We start from the raw sequence: 19,744 nt of genomic DNA, 5'->3' as shown, positions 1-19,744 counted from the left end.
ATTGTTAGTTGTTTTTGTTTTTAATTTGTCTCCAATAAGCAATGTCTTCTGCTCAGTATGGGAGGTGGGTCCTATGTGAAGGGGGCCCCCCAGCCACTTTGGGAGCTGAAGGCAGAGCCTCGGGAGCCCTTCCGGCTCAGACTCCCCCTATGCTGGGTGTGGGTTATATTCAGAGGCCCACACCCACACGGGGGTAGGTTAGGTTTGGTTTACTTAGCCACAGGCCCCTGGGGGTGGGAGACAGAGTGGGGGCCTGAAGCTCCCTGTCCTGGAAGAGTTAGAAGTTCTGGGGTAGCCCTGGCCCCGGGGCTGGGGGGGAAGTTAGAGATGAGGGAGGTTACTCCTTAGCCCTGGTGCGGTTAGAGATAGTGGGGCTGGTAGAGATGCCTGTTCAAGCCTTGGTCTCTAGGAGGTGTTAGAGATTTGCTGGGGTTGGGGGGGGCAGGGTTGCTGGAACCCCAGTTTTGGGGAGGGAGTGGTAAGATATTGGGGATGTTCTAAGCTCCCCAGATAAGAACTGCCAGTTAAGAGGGGGCCAGGCCTGGTTGGGGCTCAGCTGTCCCTGAGGAGCTTGGCGTCCTGTCTGGGAGATGCAGCTGTCACTGTGGTTTCTCCCTCTCTGTTGTCCTGGCCTCGTCCTTGGCAGGTGGCGGGGACTTCCTGGGGGAAGCTGAAGTGCTGGGGTTAGGGGCCTCCACCCCCGACTGGGCATCTATGCTGGCGTGCTCCCTCCGGACAAGGTCCTCCAGCTCCTTCTGCAGGAGAAAGGTCACAGAAGTCAAAAGTCATTGTGCATCATGGGGTCAGAGGACCCACGGGGTGGGGAGAGGGTCCAGGGACGGGGCTCAGGACAGGCTGGGGTCACCCGGCTCCTTACCTTCCATCCGAGGAGCTCAGCAAGGGCCAGGCAGCCCTGGTCGCAGTCACCCAGCCAGGCCACGTCCCTGCGGTGCGGCAGGAGATCAGAGTTCCCAGGCGGGCTCGCCCCTGCCTTCGTGCCCTCCCTGCCACCTCACCCTGTCCCTTCCAGGCTGCCCCCAGCCCCAGGTGGAGCCTCACCTGTAGGCCTTCTTGGAGTCAAAGTCCATGCCTCCTCCCAGGCCCAGGATCATCCCCAGGAAAGGATCCGACTGCCAGGAAGGGGGTGGGGCAGGGAAGGGAGAGCTAGGAGCACAGACCCTGGAGCCAGGTGGCCTGGGTTTGTATCCTAGCGCTGTGACTCTGGGATTTTTTTTGTTTATTTTTTTTTTGAGGTGAAGTTTCACTCTTGTTGCCCGGGCTGGAGTGCAATGATGCGATCTCGGCTCACTGCAATCTCCAACTCCTGGGTTCAAGTGATTCTCCTGCCTCAGCCTCCTGAGTAGCTTGGATTACAGGTGCCAGCCACCATGCCTGGCTAATTTTTGTATTATTAGTAGAGACGGGGTTTCACCATGTTGGCCAGGCTGGTCTCAAACTCCTGACCTCAGGTGATCCACCCTCCTTGGCCTCCCAAAGTGCTGGGATTACAGGCGTGAGCGATCGCGCCCGGCCAGCTCTGTGACTTTGGTCAAGTGACTTGTCCTCTCTGTGTCTTAGTTTCCTTATCTGTAGAATAGGGTGATCACGAAACCGCGACAGGGTTGTGGCATCAGTGGGTTCACGCAGGCTAAGGCTTGGGACAGTGTCTGCCTACAGTGTGCGCTGCTTGCCTGGTGACCCTGCCTACTTCCCCTGAGGGGAACACCCAGGAGGGAGCACCTGCCCTAGAGTGAGGCTGCCTGGGAAAAAGAGATCGGAGAGACCCGGAGTGTGGACCCACCCACCACCCCCTGCACTGCCTCCCCCGACCCCCCGCACCTCCTCCCACCTCCTCAGTCCCTGGAAGCCTGGCCTTCCTATCTGGCTTCAGCTGGTTTGAGTTGGAATTCTATCACTTGCTCAAAAGGGCGGTGAATGTCTCAGAGGCCTGGAACCCCACCCCTCTGGATTCCAGAGCTCCAGGGTCTGAGCTGAGGAATCCAAAGTGCTGGGGTTCCACAGTGGGGGTTCCCTCTGAGGAAGCTGGTGGGAGGGAAGGGGGAGCCTGAGAGGAGGGGGGCGTGAGGAAGGGCTCTTACCTGGCCAGCTTTCTCCTTGTTGATGAGCAGACGAGGGGTGGAGAGGGGTGCCCTGAGGGAGGGGGAGCTGAGGGGTCAGGGTCTGTTCTGGCCCTGGGTGCCCAGCCGCCCTCCCAGCCACAGCCCCCAACCTACTTGCTGATAAGGGAGGCAAAGGGCTGCACCTGTAAGGAGGTGCCCATGATGAGGAGGAGGTCCACCTTCAGGAAGTCCTGTGGGGAGGGGCGTGAGCTTGGGAGCCTCTGCCCAGGCTGCGCCACCGCTCCCTCCCCCGCCCCCCAGCAGCAAATCTCCCTTCCGCCCCACACAGCTGGGGAGGTTTCCTAAGGCAGGCCCCAGGCTGCCCCATGGGGCCCAGCACAGTGGAGGCGGTGGTTGGGGATGCGGGGAGGGCAGGGGGCCACTTACTGACTGCATACAGGAGAAGAAACGCGCTGGGAGGCTCTCACCAAAAAAGACGATATCTGAGGCGGAGACAGATGGACGGACAGAGACAGTGACATGGGGAGGCAGAGAGGACAGGTGGGAGCAAGGGCAGACCTGGAGGCTGCGGTGGGAGTTGGGAGCAGTGGGGACCGGCCAAGGGCACAAACCCAATTCTCCCCAGGATGGATCTGGGGCACTGTTCAGAGAGACAGAGGTGGCCAGATGTGTGGGGGTGTGGCCTTTGGGAAGGGGCTGGGGGAGGAGGGGACCCCCACCCAAATCCACCCGGGCAGGTCCCTGGCCCGAGGCTCACCAGGCTTCACCAGGCTCTGACAGTCCTCACACTTGGGCGTCACCTCAGAGAAGATCTTCTCTGGGTGTGGGGAAGGGGAAGAGAGAGAAGGTGGTAAGAGGATCTGGGCTGGAGTCTGGAGGTGCAGCACCCCCATCCCTCTTCCACTGTTAACATGAACACATCTCTGTCACTGTCACTCGGAGTGTGACGGGTGTCTCCTGGGGTGTCCACTCTGCTCAGAAAAGACCTCTCTTTTTTTGTTTTGTTTTTTTTTTTTTGAGACAAGGTCTCACTCTGTTGCCCAGGCTGGAGTGCAGTGGCACGATCATGGCTTACTGTAGACTCGACCTCCCAGCTTCAAGTGAGCCTCCTGCCTCAGCCTCCTGAGTAGCTGGGATTACAGTTGCGTGCCAGCACGCACAGCTAAATTTTGTAGTTTTTGTCGAGACAGTGTTTCACCGTGTTGCCCAGGCTGGTCTCAAACTCCTGGGCTCAAGCAAATCTGCCCACCTTGGCCTCTCAAAGTGCTGCAATTACAGGTGTGAGCCACTGCACCCGGCCTTATTGGTTTGTTTGTTTTTTGAGACAGGGTCTCGTTCTGTTGCCCAGGCTGGAGTGTGGTGCTGCAATCATGGCTGAGTGCAGTGGTGTGATCATGGCTTACTGCACCACCCACCTCCCAGGCCACGTGATCCTTCTGCCTTAGCCTCCCGAGTAGCTGGGCTCACAGGCATGCACCATCACACCTGGCTACATTCTATTTTTTGTAGAGATGGGATCTCCCTATGTTGCCCAGGCTGTTCTCAAACTCCTGAGCTCAAGTGATCCACCCACCTCGACCTCCCAAAGTGCTGGGATTACAGGCATGAGCCACTGTGCCTGGCCTTATTGCTTATTGATTTAGGAAGCTTGAAAGCATTTCTGGCTGGGCGCGGTGGTTCACACCTGTAATCCCAGCACTTTGGGAGGCTGAGGCAGGTGGATCATCTGAGGTCAGTAATTTGAGACCAGCCTGGTCAACGTGGGGAAACCCTGTCTCTACTAAAAATACAAAAATTATGCAGGGGTTGTGGCACGTGCCTGTAATCCCAGCTATTCGGGAGGCTGAGGCAAGGAGAATTGCTTGAACCCGGGAGGCGGAGATTGCAGTGAGCCGAGGTTGCGCCCCTGCACTCCAGCCTGGGCGACAGAGCAAGACTCCGTCTCAAAAAACAAAACAAAACAAAAAAACAAAACAAAACAAAAAAGAAAGCATTGCTGTCACTTGCAACCCACTGAATTCTAAGTCATTTGTTCAACTGTCCATTCATTCATTCAGCACACATTTATAGAGCATTGTTTCAATGTCAGTAGTTGGTAATTTTTTAAAAAATATTTCTGCATGGACAGCATGATACCGTGGGTGCTGTCTGTGACGCTGCTGTCAATGACACATAATGGGGGTAATGTGAATTGTACACTGCCCCCAGCTGCTTGCAGTTGGGCTATTCAGGAATCCTCAGCCTAGGGGCGTTCAGCTGGCATTGTATCAGAACAGCCACACTCCAGAGGCCCTTCTGCAAATGCTGCAGCTGTCCTTATCTCACAGGGACACCAGAGGCTTTGTTAAATCAGCATAAAGAATGTCAGAAATGGCTTCCATGAGTGGAATAAGTGACTTCTTGTTTTTTTCTTTTGTTTGTTTGTTTGTTTGAGACAGAGTTTTGCTCTTGTTACCCAAGCTGGAGTGCAATGGTGCAATCTCAGCTCACTGCAACCTCCGCCTCCCAGGTTCAAGGGATTCTCCTGCCTCAGCCTCCTGAGTAGCTGGGATTACAGGTGCACACCACCATGCCCGGCTAATTTTTTTCTTTGTTTTTATTTTGTATTTTTAGTAGAAACAGGGTTTTACCATGTTAGCCAGGCTGGTCTTGAACTCCTGACCTCAGGTGATCCGCCCGCCTTGGCCTCCCAAAGTGCTGGGATTACAGGCGTGAGCCACTGCTCCTGGCCTACTATCCTCTATTAAAAACAGCCAAAGACAGGAGATCAGTCAGGCAATTGGGGCTGCAGTGAGCCATGATCACCCCACTGAACTCCCTGCGTGGGCGACAGAGTAAGACTCTGTCTCAAAAACAAACAAACAAACAAACAAAAAACAAAGACTTGAGCGGGACAGAATGGGTGCCCACTGCATGGAGACACTGCTCCTGGTGCTGAGGGGAGGCCTGCCCTTGGGATGGCCTCCAGCCTCACCTTTCATCCAGCTTAGCGGGTATTCGTGCCGGCAGCTGGCACTGACGCAGTGCGATGTGTAGAAGGTGCCGTGGGCCTCCACCAAGTCCTCTTGTTCCAGCCCAGCTATTCGCTCCAGGGTATCTATGTTCTAGAGGGAGAGATGAAGGGAAGAGGGGTGAGGAGTGAGCCACCCCTTGTAGGCCAGAAGGCACAGTAGGGAGTTGAGGCCATGAGAAGCAGTGAGGTGGTGGGGACAGGTGGAGAAGGGAGGGAGGAGAATCACGTGGCAGGGTGTATCTGAAGACATCTGTTCATCCCAATGGTGCCACTCAAAGGGTGACAGTCAAGGCTGCTTAAAGGCAGGGGCCAGGCTGGGCGTGGCGGCTCACGGCTGTAATCCCAGCACTTTGGGAGGCTGAGGTGGGAGGATTACTTGAGGCCAGGAGTTCAAGACCTGCCTGAGCAACATAGCAAGACCCCGTCTCTACACACACACACACACACACCCACACACCCACACACAAAAGCAAAAAAAAGCCAGATGCTTTATTGCCATCTGTCATTAATTATTGAAATTAACATAAATTTACAATGTCTGTGTTGTAAATGGAGCCCCCCCCTCAGATGTGGCATCCTTGTGCAGTGCGCACCCTGCACAGCTGCATGTGGCAGCTACGGGCAAGCATTAACATAAATGAATCAGGAGGGCTCACTTTTTTTTTTTTGGAGATGGAGTCTCGTTCTGTCACCCAGGCTGGAGTACAGTGGCACAATCTCGGGTCACTGCAACCTCCGACTCCCAAGTTCAAGAGATTTTCCTGTCTCAGCCTGCCAAGTAGCTGGGATTACAGGCATGTGCCAACATGATCGGCTAATTTTTGTTTTAGTAGAGATGGGGGGTTTCACTATGTTGGCTAGGCTGGTCTCGAACTCCTGACCTTGTGATCTGCCTGCCTCGGCCTCCCAAAGTGCTGGGATTATAGGCATTAGCTACCGCGCTGGCCATGTTTTTATAAAAAACATTATTTGAGACAAGGTCTCACTGTGTTGCCCAGGCTGTAGTGCAGTGATTCAATCATAGCTCCCTGTAGCCTCCAACTCCTGGGCTCAAGCGATCCTCCCGCCGCAGCCTCCACATCTGGCTGATTTTTAAAATTTTCTGTAGAGATGGGGTCTCACTATGTTGCCCAGCCTGGTCTAGGGCTCCTGGGCTCAAGCGAGCCTCCTGCCTCAGCTTCCTAAAGTGCTGGGATTACAGTGTGAGTCACCATGCCTGGCCCTTCCTTGACTTTAATCACTGTCTTCCCCTTTAGTAGCCAGGGTCCTTTCTTACTATGGCCTGTTTCATAGATGGCATATTCACCTGTATTTTTTTCTTTTTTTGGAGGCAGGGTCTTGCTCTGTCACTCAGGCTGGAGTGTAGTGGTCTGATCATGGCTCACTGTAGCCTTCTGTAACCTCCTGGGCTCAAGCCATCCTCCCACCTCAGCCCACTGAGTAGTTGGGACTACAGGCAAATGCCACCATGCCCGGCTAATTTTTTATCTTTTAAATTTTTTTTGTAGAGATCGGGGGTGGGGTGGTCTATGCTGCCTGGGCTGGTCTTGAACTGCTGGGCTCAAGTGATCCTCCCACCTCAGCCTCCCAAGCGTCGGGATTATAGGCGCGAGACACTGTGCCCAGCCACCGTTTTCTTTTCTTTTCTTTTCTTTTTCTTTTTTCCTTTTTCGGATGGAGTTTCACTATTGTTGCCCAGGTTGGAGTACAATGGCGCGATCTCAGCTCACTGCAACCTCTGCCTCCTGGGTTCAAGCAATTCTCCCTGTCTCGGCCTCTCAAGTAGCTGAGATTACGGGCACCCGACACTATGCCTGGCTAATTTTTTTTTTTTTTTTTTTTTTTTTTTGAGACAGAGTCTTGCTCTGTTGCCCAGGCTGCAGTGCAGTGGTGTGATCTCGGCTCACTGCAACCTCCGCCTCCCGGGTTCAAGTGATTCTCCTGCCTCAGCCTCCTGAGTAGCTGAGACTGGCCCACGTGCCACCAGCGTGAGCAGCATGCGGCCACTGTTTTCTTTTAAGACAGTGATACTTTCCATATTAAACAGGTGGGAATGTTCTTTTCTGCACAGACATTTGTGCGCCCTCATTTTTCTTAAAACACCCAGTCCCTTTGGAGCAGCTTTTGTTTGCCTGCGAGGAAAGCTGCTAAAGCTGGTGCTGACAGAGGACACCGGCGGCGGTTACGCAGAGATGGCTCAAACTGACGGCGTTTCCCAGAGACTCCAGGAAGAACAATGGGAACGGTTTGTTTCCCTTCAAGGGCAGAATGAATGCTCTGCCTTCTGGGCTGCCTACCAACAACCATCTTATCTCCAAAGCCTACAGACAAGAGTCTTTGTCACTGTTCCTACACGCCCTGTAACTTTCCTCCCTTGCCCTCTATTCTTTTCTTTTTTTTTCTGAGGCCGGTCTCGCTCTATCCCGGGCTGCAGGTGCAGTGGCGGATCTCAGCTCAAGCTCCGCCTCGGGTTTCTGCATGCATTCTCCTGCCTCAGTCTCCCAGTAGCTGGGACTACAGGCGCCCGCCACCTCGCCCAGCTAGTTTTTTGTATCTTTTTTTTTTTTTTTTTTTTTTTTAGTAGAGACGGGGTTTCACCATGTTAGCCAAGATGGTCTCGATCTCCTGACCTCGCGATCTGCCCGTCTCGGCCTCCCAAAGTGCTGGGATTATAGTCTTGAGCCACTGCGCCCAGCCCCTTGCCTTCTATTCTAAATCTTGGTTTTGCCTTTGGTACTTGATTCAGTCTACCCACTGACTCCCTCACATGTGAGTAAGGAATTTGCAAATAGCTGAACAGGAAGTAAATAGCAGCATGGAAAAGAACCACCGAAGTACCTCTGCGTTCTGTGTTATTCTTTGACAACCCAGTTTTTTTTTTTTTCCTTTTGACAGGATCTTGCTCTACTGTCCAGGCTGGAGTGCAGTAGCTTGATCATAGCTCACTGTAGCCTCGAAATCCTGGGCTCAAGCAATCCTCCCTCAGGCTCCCAAGTAGCTGGGACTACAGGTGTGCACCACCATGCCTGCCTATTTATTTATTTATTTATTTTTTGAGATGGAGTCTCACTCTGTTGCCCAGGCTGGAGTGCAGTGGCAAAATCTTGGCTCACTGCAACCTCTGCCTCCCAGGGGGTTGATTCTTCAAGTCATTCTCTGCCTCAGCCTCCCGAGTAGCTGGGATTACAGGTGTCCACCACCATGCCTGGCTAATTTTTGTATTTTAGTGGGGTTTTACCATGTTGGCCAGGTTGGTTTCGAACTCCTGACCTCAGGTGATCGACCTGCCTCAGCCTCCCACAGTGCTGGGATTACAGGTGTGAGCAACCATGCCTGGCCCATGCCTGGCTAATTTTTAAATATTTTTTGTAGAGATGGGATCTCGCTGTGTTGCCCAGGCTTGATTTTTATTTATTTTTATTTTTAATCATTATTATTATTTTTTGAGACAGGGTCTCCTTCTGTCACCTAGGCTGGCATGCAGTGGTGTGATCTTGGCTTACTGCAACCTCCACCTAACAGGCTCAAGTGATTCTCCTGCCTTAGCCTCCCAAGTAGCTGAGATTATAGGCGCCCGCCACCATGCCCAGCTATTTTTGTATTTTTCGTAGAGATGGGGTTTCACCATGCTGGCCAGGCTGGTCTTGAACTCCTGACCTCAGGTGATCTGCCCGCCTTGGCCTCCCAAAGTGCTGGGATTACAGGCGTGAGCCACTGCACTTGAGATCGAGCTTGATTTTTTTTTTTTTTTTTTTGAGGCCGGGTCGCTCTATCACACCAGGCTGGAGTACAGTGGCGGATCTCAGCTCACCCAGCTCTGTCTCCCAGGTTTATGCCATTCTCCTGCCTCAGCCTCCCGAGTAGCTGGGACTGGCGCCCGCCACCTCACCCGGCTAGTTTTTGTATTTTAGTAGAGCGGGTTTCACCGTGTTAGCCAGGATGGTCTCGATCTCCTGACCTCGTGATCCGCCCGTCTCGGCCTCCCAAAGTGCTGGGATTACAGGCTTGAGCCACCGCGCCCGGCCCAGGCTTGATTTTTAAACCTTAGCTTATTTTTTGTCTTGAAGCATTGTGCCGCCAACAGAAAAACCATCACTGGCAGGGTGGCCCCAGGCCTAATGGTGCATGGGTGCAGATGGAAGATGGCACTTCCTCTGGGTGAATGTGGCCGCCCCATATCAAGGCACACAGCTCGGCTCATGGCCCTGGGCTGGCTGATGCCCTGGTGGGTCCAGCCTTCTACAGGACACCCAACCCACGAGCTGCCATTCACAACTTCCTGAGTACATTCTCTGTATAGTTATAAAAATAAGTATGTTCCTCTCAAACAATGCTTTCTTTTCTCTTTTTTTTTTTTTTTTCTAACTGAAATTTTCTTTTTTTTTTTTTTTTTTTTTTGAGACGGAGTCTCGGTCTGACACCCAGGCTGGAGTGCAGTGGTGCCATCTCGGCTCACTGCAACCTCCGCCTCCCCGATTCCAGTGATTCTCCTGCCTCAGCCTCCTCAGTAGCTGGGATTACAGGCATGCACCACCACACCCGACTAATTTTTGTATTTTTAGTAGAGACAGGGTTTCACCATGTTGGTCAGGCTGGTCTTGAACTCCTGACTTTGTGATTCGCCCACCTCAGCCTTCCAGAGTGCTGGGATTATAGGCGTGAGCCACTGCACCCAGCCTCACTGAACTATCTTTAAGCTGAGAAGAGTAAAGTGGTGGTGAGGTGGGCTGGGGTACCCTATCCAGCTGTGACATTTATATTTAAACCTGAAAACGAAAGTGAAGTCCCTACAATAGAATCAGACTAAGCTTTTAAAAAGTATGAAGAGGGCCAGGAGCAGTGGCTTACGCCTGTAATCCCAGTACTTTAGGAGGCTGAGGTGCATGGATCACCTGAGGTCAGGAGTTCGAGACCAGCCTGGCCAACATGGTGAAACCCTGTACTAAAATTAGCCAGGTGTGGTGGTGGGCACCTGTAACTACTTGAGAGGCTGAGGCAGCAGAATCGCCTGAATCTAGGAGGCAGAGGTTGCAGTGAGCGGAGATTGCACCATTGCGAGGCTCTATCTCAAAAAAAAAAACCCAAAAACAAACAAAAAAAAAGCATGAAGCTGCGATATGGATGTGGAGATGGAACGGTCTTCCAGATAAGGTTAAGTTTAAAAAGAAAAAAAAAAAGCCAAATACAGAACCTCTTGTATAGTATAAATATCATGAATATAATTATTTATTTATTTATTTATTTTTTGAGACAGGGTCTCACTCTGTCACCCAGGCTGGAGTGCAATGGCACAAACTCGGTTCACAGCAACCTCTGCATCCTGGGTTCAAGCGATTCTCATGTCTCAGCCTCCCATGTAGCTGGGACCACAGGTGTGCACCACCATGCCCAGCTAATATTTGTATTTTCTTGTAGAGACGGGGTTTCACCATGTTGGCCAGGTAGGTCTCGAATTCCTGACCTCAAGTGATCCGCCCACCTTGGCCTCCCAAAGTGCTGGGACCACAGGCGTGAGCCACTGCGCCTGGCCTAAATATCATGTATATAATTTAAAAGAACTATAAGCCTTTTTGCTGTGGACACTACAGCAACTTGAGTGACAAGACAACTATCCAAATGTTTGAATGGAGACTTGTATCTTGTTTTTTTTTTTTTTTTTTTTTTTTTTGAGGCGGAGTCTCGCGCTGTCGCCCAGGCTGGAGTGCAGTGGCGCGATCTCGGCTCACTGCAAGCTCCGCCTCCCGGGTTTACGCCATTCTCCTGCCTCAGCCTCCCGAGTAGTTGGGACTACAGGCGCCGCCACCACGCCCGGCTAATTTTTTGTATTTTTAGTAGAGACGGGGTTTCACTGTGTTAGCCAGGATGGTCTCGATCTCCTGACCTCGTGATCCGCCCGTCTCGGCCTCCCAAAGTGCTGGGATTACAGGCTTGAGCCACCGCGCCCGGCCGAGACTTGTATCTTAAGAGAAAATAGCATCATACATAGCTTCAAAAGTGCTGCATCCTCACAATTCAAAAAGGAGCAAAGATAGTGTGTTCCCCAAAACTGGGTCAGTAACAAAAAGTGGCTAAGGTTGAAGAACAGGGTGACAAGTTTGAATAAAGTGCTTTCATGAGACATGAGAGTGCAACATTTTTTTCCACCTTTATATTGCATACAATATTCCTTTTTTTTTCTTTTGAGACAGGGTCTCACTCTGTTGCCCAGGCTAGAGGGCAGTGGTGTGATCTCGGCTCACTGCAACCTCCGCCTCCCGGGTTCAAGCGATTCTCCTGCCTCAGCCTCCTGAGTAGCTAGGATTGCAGGCACGTGCCACCACGCCCAGCTAGTTTTTGTATTTTTAGTAGAGATGGGGTTTTGCCATGTTGGGCAAGTTGGTCTCGAACTCCTGACCTCAAGTGATCCACCTGCCTTGGCCTCCCAAAGTGCTGGGATTACACATGTGTGCCATCACACCCGGCCCATTTTTTTTTTTTTTTAAACAGGATCACTCTGTGTCACACAGGCTGAAATGCAGTGGTGTGATCACAGTTCACTGCAGCCTCGAACTCCCAGACTTCAGCAATCATCCTACCTCAGCCTCCCAAGTAGCTGGAACTACAGGCATTTTTCACCATGTCCAACTAACTTATATTTTTGGTAGAGACAGGATATCACCATGTTGCCCAGGATGGTCTCAAACTCTTGAGCTCAAAAGATCTGTGTGCCTTGGCTTCCCAAAGTGCTGGGATTACAGACATGAGCCACCTTGTCCAGCCAGCAATATGCCATTTTCAATATGTATGTATAGTTAAATCCATACATTAACTATCACAAGTAGCGGAGAGATGCCTGGATGCTTCACGTTGACCCCTGAACATAGCTATGTTGGTTCTGGTGTGACAATGGCTCACTGCTGAAGCACCATCACGGTTAAGGGCATGGGTTTTTCTTCTGACAGACTTGGACAGTGACCACGGTGAGCATCCTGACAGAGTACTTCATCCCAGGCCTAAGTTTCTCATCCTGTCTGGTGAGTTTAATCATCATCTCACAAATTAGCAACAAACTCACACAGGAATAGAGCTGGGATCTTTCTGCTCACCAAGCGGATGGTGACCCTGCATGAACGCACAACCTTTTTGTGCCCCAGTTTCATCCTCTGTCCAGACTCCTGAGTCCAGCTCTCTCCTTGGTCAACCAGGCCTCTCAGCCTCCACAGGACAATTCCTCATGCACCCCCAGCACCATTCCCTGCCCCATTCCCCCCATCTCAGAACAAAGCAGCCGGCACCAGGCTGCGAGCTCTCAGGTGGTCCTGGGCTCTTTCTCTCACGGCCACGGCCCCTCTATCCGGAAGTCCTATTGCTCCATCTTCAAAACAGATTCATAACCTGACCACTTCTCCCCACGGTGATGACCCCTGCCCTGGTCCAGCCTCCACCCTCTCCTGCTTGGACCGTCGCGGCTGCCTCCTGTCTGGTCTCTGTAGCTCCCTCCTCACTGCCCCCATAGTCTGTCCCCAACACGGCCAGAGGAGCCTGGGAATGCCTGAGTCAGGTCACATCCCTCCCGTGCTCAGAACCCACCCGTGGCCCCATCTCACTCAGCGTAAAGGCCAAGTCCCTCCCTGCGGCCTGCAAGGCCCTGTAGGATCCATCTTTGTCACCTCCCTGACCTTGGCTCCTCCACTCTCTCCTGCAATCTCCTCATCGTTCACTCACATCCTGCTTCTTGGGATTCTCTGAACTAGCCAAATACAGGCTCAAAACTAGTGGAAAACAAGCTCGTAACTAGCGGAATACAGGCTCGCCTCAGCACCTGTGCACTGACCATCCCTTTCCCGGAACACACTCTTCCCCCAGATAACCCCGAGGTGCTCTCCCTCTCTTCCTACAGGTCTTTGCTTAAATGTCACCTTCTCAGAAAGGCCTCCCCTGACCAAGACACCTGTTTAAATGTTTGAATGGATACTTGTGTCTTGAGAGAAAAATAGCATCATACATAGCTTCAAAAGTGCTGCATTCTCACAATTCAAAAAGGAGCAAACATATTGTGTCCCTGAAAACTGGATCAGTGACAAAAGTGGCTGAGGTTGAAGAACGGTGTGACATGTTTGAATAAAATGGTTTCATGAGGCCGGGCGTGGTGGCTCATGCCTGTAACCCCAGCACTTTGGGAGGCCAAAGTGGGCGGATCACGAGGTCAAGAGATCGAGACCATCCTGGCCAACATGGTGAAAGTCCGTCTCTACTAAAAATATAAAAAATTAGCCGGGCATGGTGGCAGGCGCCTGTAATCCCAGCTACTTGGGAGGCTGAGGCAGGAGAATTGCTTGAACCCAGGAGGCAGAGGTTGCAGTGAGCCAAGATCGCGCCATTGCACTCCAGCCTGGTCAACAAGAGCGAAACTCTGTCTCAAAAAAAAAAAAAAAAGGTTTCATGAAATATGAGAGTGGAACATTTTTTTCCACCTTTATATAATATATTGGTTTTTGTTTTGTTTTATTTTGTTTTGTTTGAGATGGAGCCTTGCTCTGCCACCCCAGATGGAGTACTGGAGTGCAGTGGTGCGACCTCGGCTCACTGCAGCCTCAGCCTCCCAGGTTCAAGTGAACGTTGTGCCTCAGCCTCCCGAGTAGCTGTGATTACAGGCGCGCCACCACACCCAGCTAATTTTTGTATTTTTAGTAGAGACGGGTTTCGTCATGTTGTCCAGGCTGATCTTGAACTCCTGACGTTGACTTCGACCTCCCAAAGTGCTGGGATTACAGACGTGAGCCACCGTGCCTGGCCTTTATATAATAGTTTGTATGCAATATGTCATTTGTGTTTCTTTTTTTGAGACGGAGCCTCTCTGTCACCCAGGCTGGAGTGCAGTGGTGCAATCTTGGCTCACTGCAACCTCCACCTCCCAGGTTCAAGCAGCTCTCATGCCTCAGCCTCCCGAGTAACTAGGAGTACAGGCACATGCCACCCGCCTGGCTAATTTTTGTATTTTTAGTAAAGATGGGGTTTACATCGGCACCCCCTTTCCCAAACACATACACTGTTTCTGACTCCCCTTCCAGCCTAACTGTGTTCCAGGGTCCCACGACCATCTTATATACTCAGTATGTGGCGTCTCCATCTCGTCCATCATCTCCCTCCCTGCAACAGGGAATCAACTCAGTGAACATTTACTTTGACACAAGCTGACAAACAAGGGCCAGCAGGGTCTTGGGGTGGGTGTCATGACATCAACCACAGAAAGCACTTGGCTTCAAGTGAGCTGTTATCATATCTGAGCCATATCCTGGAATAATGGTGACTCTCTGGGAAGAAGGTTTATTCTGAGCCCAGAGTCTCCCTATGTTGCCCAGGCTGGTCTTGAACTCATGGGCTCAAGCGATCTCCCACCTTGGCCTCCCCGAGTGCTGGGATCACAGGACTCCTCCTCTTGGAAGAAGGAGGCCTCCCTGCCCTCTGCCTCCCAGCAGCCCCAGGCGGGAACACCTGGCCCACCTGAGAACTCTGAATCTAAAGCGAGTTGTTCCTCCCTCTGGTGGTAGCTTTTGGGGCTGCAGGTGCCGAACTGCCAGGTGCAGGGAGAAACACCAGAACACTTATTTATGTTCAATGTTACCCCTCTGGTTTTTTTTTGAGATGGAGTCTGGCTCTGTCACCCAGGCTGGAGTGCAATGGCATGATCTCGGCTCACTACAACCTCCGCCTCCCGGGTTCAAGCGATTCTCCTGCTTCAGCCTCCCGAGTAGCTGGGGTTACAGGCGTCACCACTCCCGGCTAATTTTTGTATTTTTAATAGAGACGAGACTTCATGATGTTGGACAGGCTGGTCTTGAACTCCTGACCTCGTGATCTGCCCACCTCAGCGTCCCAAAGTGCTGGGATTACAGGTGTGAGCCACTGTGTCCAGCCACCTGTTTTGTAATTCGGGGTTCTGAGGTGTGATCTAGAGCTTGAGTGAATACTGTTGTAGTGCATCATGAAATTTCTATACATATTCATAAAACAGGTAGAGGCAGCAACATTTTGTTGTTGTTTTGATTTGTTTTTTGTTTCTTTCAAACCAGGTCTCCCAGGCTACAGTACAGTGGCACCATCACGGCTCACTGTAGTCTTGACTTCCTGAACTCAAGCAGTCCCTCCACCTCAGCCTCCTGAGTAGATGGCACTACAGACACACACTACCCTGCCCAGTTAATTTTGGTATTTCTTGTAGAGACAGGGTCTCCCTATGTTGCCCAGGCTGGTCCCGAACTCCTGGGCTCAAGTGAGCTCTCGCTTTGGCCTCCCAAAGTGCTGGGATTACAGGTGTGAGCTACTGTGCCTAGCCCATCAAGATTTTTTTGCTGTTAGGGTTTGTGAGACTCTCCAACAATGTGAGCCATCCTTGCTTGAATGCCCCAGGGAGAGGCCCTCGGCTAAGCACCTGACATGTCCGAGCCATGTTTATAATTGGGCAAAGCACAAAAAAAGTATAAAAAGGTGCCCCTTCCTTAAGGCAGAACATCTACTTGTTGGACGCCTGTCATAGTGTATGGATTTTCTTAGATGAAGTCACTTTGGAAACGCCCTCATAACCAGTGTGAAATCTGGGGTGCCTATAGTGCACACAGAGTCCCTTCAGCCATGGGCTCCTTTCACATCACACATGGGATGGCCCTGAGAGGAGGTCACTGCCACCGCACTGCAGACCTGAGAGGGCAAACCCTGTTTGACAGGAGGGGAAACTGAGGCAGAGAAGACATGACTCACTGCAGGTCATGCAGTAAGGAGGCAGTAGGCCAAGCCCTGGCCCTGCATTGCTGGAGTCCCTGCCTGAGCTCTTGGGCACGCAGCTCTGCTCCTCTGCTGAGGACACCATGCCCGTTCCACCCACCCACCCTCTTCCCAGGATGCTCGCATCCGCCTACCTGCGTGTAGCAGCGCAGGAGTAGCCCCTTGTCCTTCAGCAGGCGCATGAAGTAGTGACAGATGGTCGGCTGCAGGGAAGAACGACGGCACTGCTGATCATTGCAGGGAACAGCCACAGGCCACTACCATGTGCCAGGAACTGTTCTAGGCACTGCGACTGTCTTACCCCCAGGGAATAAGCAAAGCAGCCGTGTTGGGGAGAGACCACCACTATCCCCAGATCACAGATGAGGAAATTGAAGGACAGGGAAGGGGACTGTGTCGCCAAAGTCACATGGTGGGTAAGCTGCAAAGCTGCGATTTGCACCCAGGCAGCCTGGCTGCAGGGTCCCATCATGGGTGCAGCTAAGCCTCGCAGCAGCCCTCTTCAGACAGTACCATCAGCTTCACTTCACAGGAGGCAAATCGGAGGCTCAAGGTCGTAAGATGAAGACATGAGGAACCAGGACACGAATGCAGGCAGTCTGGGCCCAGCACCCATGTACTTAATGGCTACATAATATTTGTCTGCAGGGCCCTGGGGGCGCTTCCCATGCGTGCCCTCCCCCAACCTTTCCTGTTTTGCCCCCTGCAAAAAAAAGATCTCACCTTGAACTGCCCAGGATAGAGCTCCTTGGCGAGGGCGAAGAAGGGTTCCGGATGTTTCTGTAGGAGAGACAGCCAGAGGGCCAGATGCCCCAGGTAGGACGAGGGTTGGAGCCAGGTGACCCCCATCCCACCCCTCACAGACGCCCCTTCCTGGGGGAACACAAACCTTGAAATAGCTGATCTCGAAGATGGCCTCTGGGTAGGGAAGATGGTACTTCTCTAGGTTGTCATAGAGGCCAGTGGATGGAGAGCGAAAGTCGGGAATGCCCGCGGCTGGGAGAGGGGGGTCAGGGAGCAGTTGGTCTATACCCTACTAACTCTCCCAGACAGGGCTCAGACAGGGCTCCTCCCCAGCCCTTGGGAGGGATTCCCCAATTCCTGGGGGTGGCTGCTGGGGGAGTAAGGTTACTTACATGTGGAGATTCCAGCACCCACCAAACAGATGACTCTGCGACCTGGAGGAGAGGAACTTATGCACCATATGCCACTGTTTGCTCAGTCCCTATAATAGCACCACCCATCACGGCCCCTGACACCGTTTACTCCATGCCAGGCCCTGGGGCAAGCATCTCAGATGCATGATGGGCCTTCCAATCATCTAGAGAGGGATGGTGTTAACATGCCCATTTTATAAACGAGCAAACTGGGGCTCAGATAGGGGAAGAAGTCACATAATGGACTGCGGAAGAGCCAGCCAGAGGATAAAGAATCCAGTGTTGGGCTGGGTGCGGTGGCTCATGCCTGTAATCCCAGAACTTTGGGAGGCTGAGGTAGGCGGGTCACCTGAGGTCAGGAGTTTGAGACCAGCCTGGCCAACATGGCGAAAACCCATCTCTACTGAAAATACAAAATTAGCTGGGAGTGGTGACACGTGCCTGTAATCCCAGCTACTTGGGAGGCTGAGGCAGGAGAATCACTTGAACCCAGGAGGTGGAGGTTGCAGTGAGCCAAGATCATGCCATTGCACTCCAGCCTGGGTGACAGAGCAAGACTCCATCTCAAAAAAAGGGGGAAAAAAAAAGAATCCACTGCTGGAAATTATACCAACTTAGACTTGAGAAAAGGCCACTTGAGGATAAGAGCCCAGGGCTAAACAGAAATAGCTGGTGGCTGGTGATTAGCCACCAGGCCATAGTACTCTGGCATCTGCCCATCAGCTGATAGACAGGCACAAGTGTGACATGCTGTGGGTCAGATGCCTCTGGGATACCCTGTCCAAGGGAGGACAGCAAAGGTGAACAGAACACAAAGCCTGCCACAGCTTCAGCCCTGAGCTTTAACTCTGAGATGCCATCGGGCCAGGCCTGGTTGAATCCAGTGGTGGCTATATATGGTCTGGATTCAGGGGACCTGGGGTCAAATCCTGACTCTGCCACTTGGCAGCTGTTTGACCCTGCACTGAGTCACTACCTTTTTGTGCCTCCGTTTCCTCCTGTGTCCATAATGGTCTTACAGGTATAATGTGAAGATCAAATAATAGGACACTTGTAAAGTGCTGAGCCCAGTGCCTGGCAAATAGTGAAGGCTCAATTAAGTGGTTAAAAAGAAATTTTTAGGGCTGGGCCTGGTGGCTCACACCAGCACTTTGGGAGGCCGAAGGGGGTCAGATCACCTGAGGTCAGAAGTTCAAGACCAGCCTGGCCAATATGCTGAAACCCTGCCTCTACTAAAAGTACAAAAATTAGCCGGGCGTGGTGGCAGGCGCCTGTAGTCCCAGCTACTTGGGAGGCTAAGGCAGGAGAATTGCTTGAACCTGGGAGGCAAAAGTTGCAGTGGGTCAAGATAGCGTCACTGCATTCCAGCCTGGGCAACAGAGTGAGACTCCGTCTCAAAAAAATAAATACATAAATAAATAAAGCTTTAGAGCAGTTAGGTGAGGGTTGGAGCCTCACCTTTACATTTTTGCAGAGAAGGGGTCTTGCTTGTTGCCCCAGCTGGTCTTGACCTCCTGGCCTCAAGCGATCCTTCTGCTTTCGACCTCCCCAAATGCTGGGATTATAGGCCTGAACCACCATGCCCAGCCTCAATTAATTGTTATTGTTCATTACTATCTCCTCATGGGCACCCTCATGAGCCAATTACCCCAGAATCCAGGAGCAGGAGGACACAAGGAACAAATGCTTTGTAGCCACTGCCTGTGTTGTCTTTGGGGCCTGCCCATGCTAAAAGATGGCTGCAGACAGCTGCTTGCCTGCCGCAGGAGAGGGAGGCTCAGGGCAGCAGGCCTGGCTGCCCGAGGAGAGAGATGGTGGCAGCTGGAGGACAGGGACACTGGAGAAGACGTCCTCAACAAAAGGCTGCTCAGGAACCACAAAGGGTCGATTGTTCTAGTTGAGGACTGCTGAGGGCCTGGTTTCTCAGACTTCGGTGACCTCAACTCGTGGCAAGAAATATAAATTTCAGGCCAGGCGGGGTGGTTCACGCGTGTAATCCTAGCACTTTGGGAGGCTGAGGAGGGTGGATTGCCTGAGCTCAGGAGTTCGAGACCAGCCTGGGCAACATGGTGAAACCCCATCTCTACTGAAATAAAAAAATTAGCCAGGCGTGGTGGTGTGCTTCTGTAATCCCAGCTACTTGGGAGGCTGAGGCAGGAGAATTGCTGGAACCCGGGAGGCAGAGGTTGCAGTGAGCTGAGATTGTGCCACTCCACTGCACTCCATCCAGGCAAAAAAAAAAAAAAACAATCCAAAAAAAAAAAAAAAAAAAAAAAAGAAATATAAATTTCATGGTGACTCAGTAACTAGACACCTATCCACCATATCTGAAACAAGCCTCCTGTAGTAATAACCACGGCATATGCTGCCACAGCTCTTGCTATGTTCCAGACTCTGCTCTAAGCATTTGCATTTTTATTAATTTATTTTTAAAATTTTATTTATTTATTTATTTTTTAGAGTCAGGGTCTCACTGTGTTGCCCAGGCTGCAGTGCAGTGGTGCTATCATAGCTCACTGCAGCCTCCGACTCCTGGGCTCAAACAATTCTCCCTTCTCAGCCTCCTGAGTAGCTGAGACTACAGGCAACGCCCCCACATCTGGCTATTTTTTTTTTCTTGTAGAGATTGGGGGGTTCTCACTATGTTGCCCAAGCTGGTCTTGAATGCCTGGTGTTGAGTGATCCTCCCGCAATAGCCTCCCAAAGTGCTGAGATTACATACATGAGCCACT

The 19,744-nt window shown here is 51.9% G+C and overlaps 1 protein-coding gene across 4 annotated transcripts in view; it reads right to left on the bottom strand.

Annotated features, from left to right (window-relative positions):
- Position 1: 1 nt before the first annotated feature.
- Positions 2-19,744, bottom strand: part of SIRT2 (sirtuin 2) — a 27,030-nt gene continuing 7,287 nt past the window's right edge. For 2 of the 4 annotated variants that reach the window (XM_009194404.4, XM_003915487.4), the window contains 12 exons: positions 16,992-17,033; positions 16,745-16,851; positions 16,579-16,635; positions 15,990-16,058; positions 5,056-5,185; positions 2,839-2,898; positions 2,508-2,563; positions 2,235-2,311; positions 2,100-2,151; positions 1,060-1,130; positions 878-944; positions 2-755 (listed from right to left, as the gene is read on the bottom strand). In XM_009194404.4, coding sequence (XP_009192668.1) covers positions 600-755; positions 878-944; positions 1,060-1,130; positions 2,100-2,151; positions 2,235-2,311; positions 2,508-2,563; positions 2,839-2,898; positions 5,056-5,185; positions 15,990-16,058; positions 16,579-16,635; positions 16,745-16,851; positions 16,992-17,033 — 944 coding nt within the window. In that variant the 3' untranslated portion in view covers positions 2-599. The remainder of the gene's footprint in view (positions 756-877; positions 945-1,059; positions 1,131-2,099; positions 2,152-2,234; positions 2,312-2,507; positions 2,564-2,838; positions 2,899-5,055; positions 5,186-15,989; positions 16,059-16,578; positions 16,636-16,744; positions 16,852-16,991; positions 17,034-19,744) is intronic. The other 2 variants (XM_009194403.3, XM_017952421.2) reach the window with 2 other exon arrangements.

Source organism: Papio anubis, chromosome 20 (genome assembly GCF_008728515.1).
Source record: "Papio anubis isolate 15944 chromosome 20, Panubis1.0, whole genome shotgun sequence".
In the NCBI taxonomy this organism is placed as follows: Eukaryota; Metazoa; Chordata; class Mammalia; order Primates; family Cercopithecidae; genus Papio; species Papio anubis.
Note: the sequence above shows the minus strand (reverse complement) of the source record. Positions and strands in the feature narration are given on the sequence as shown.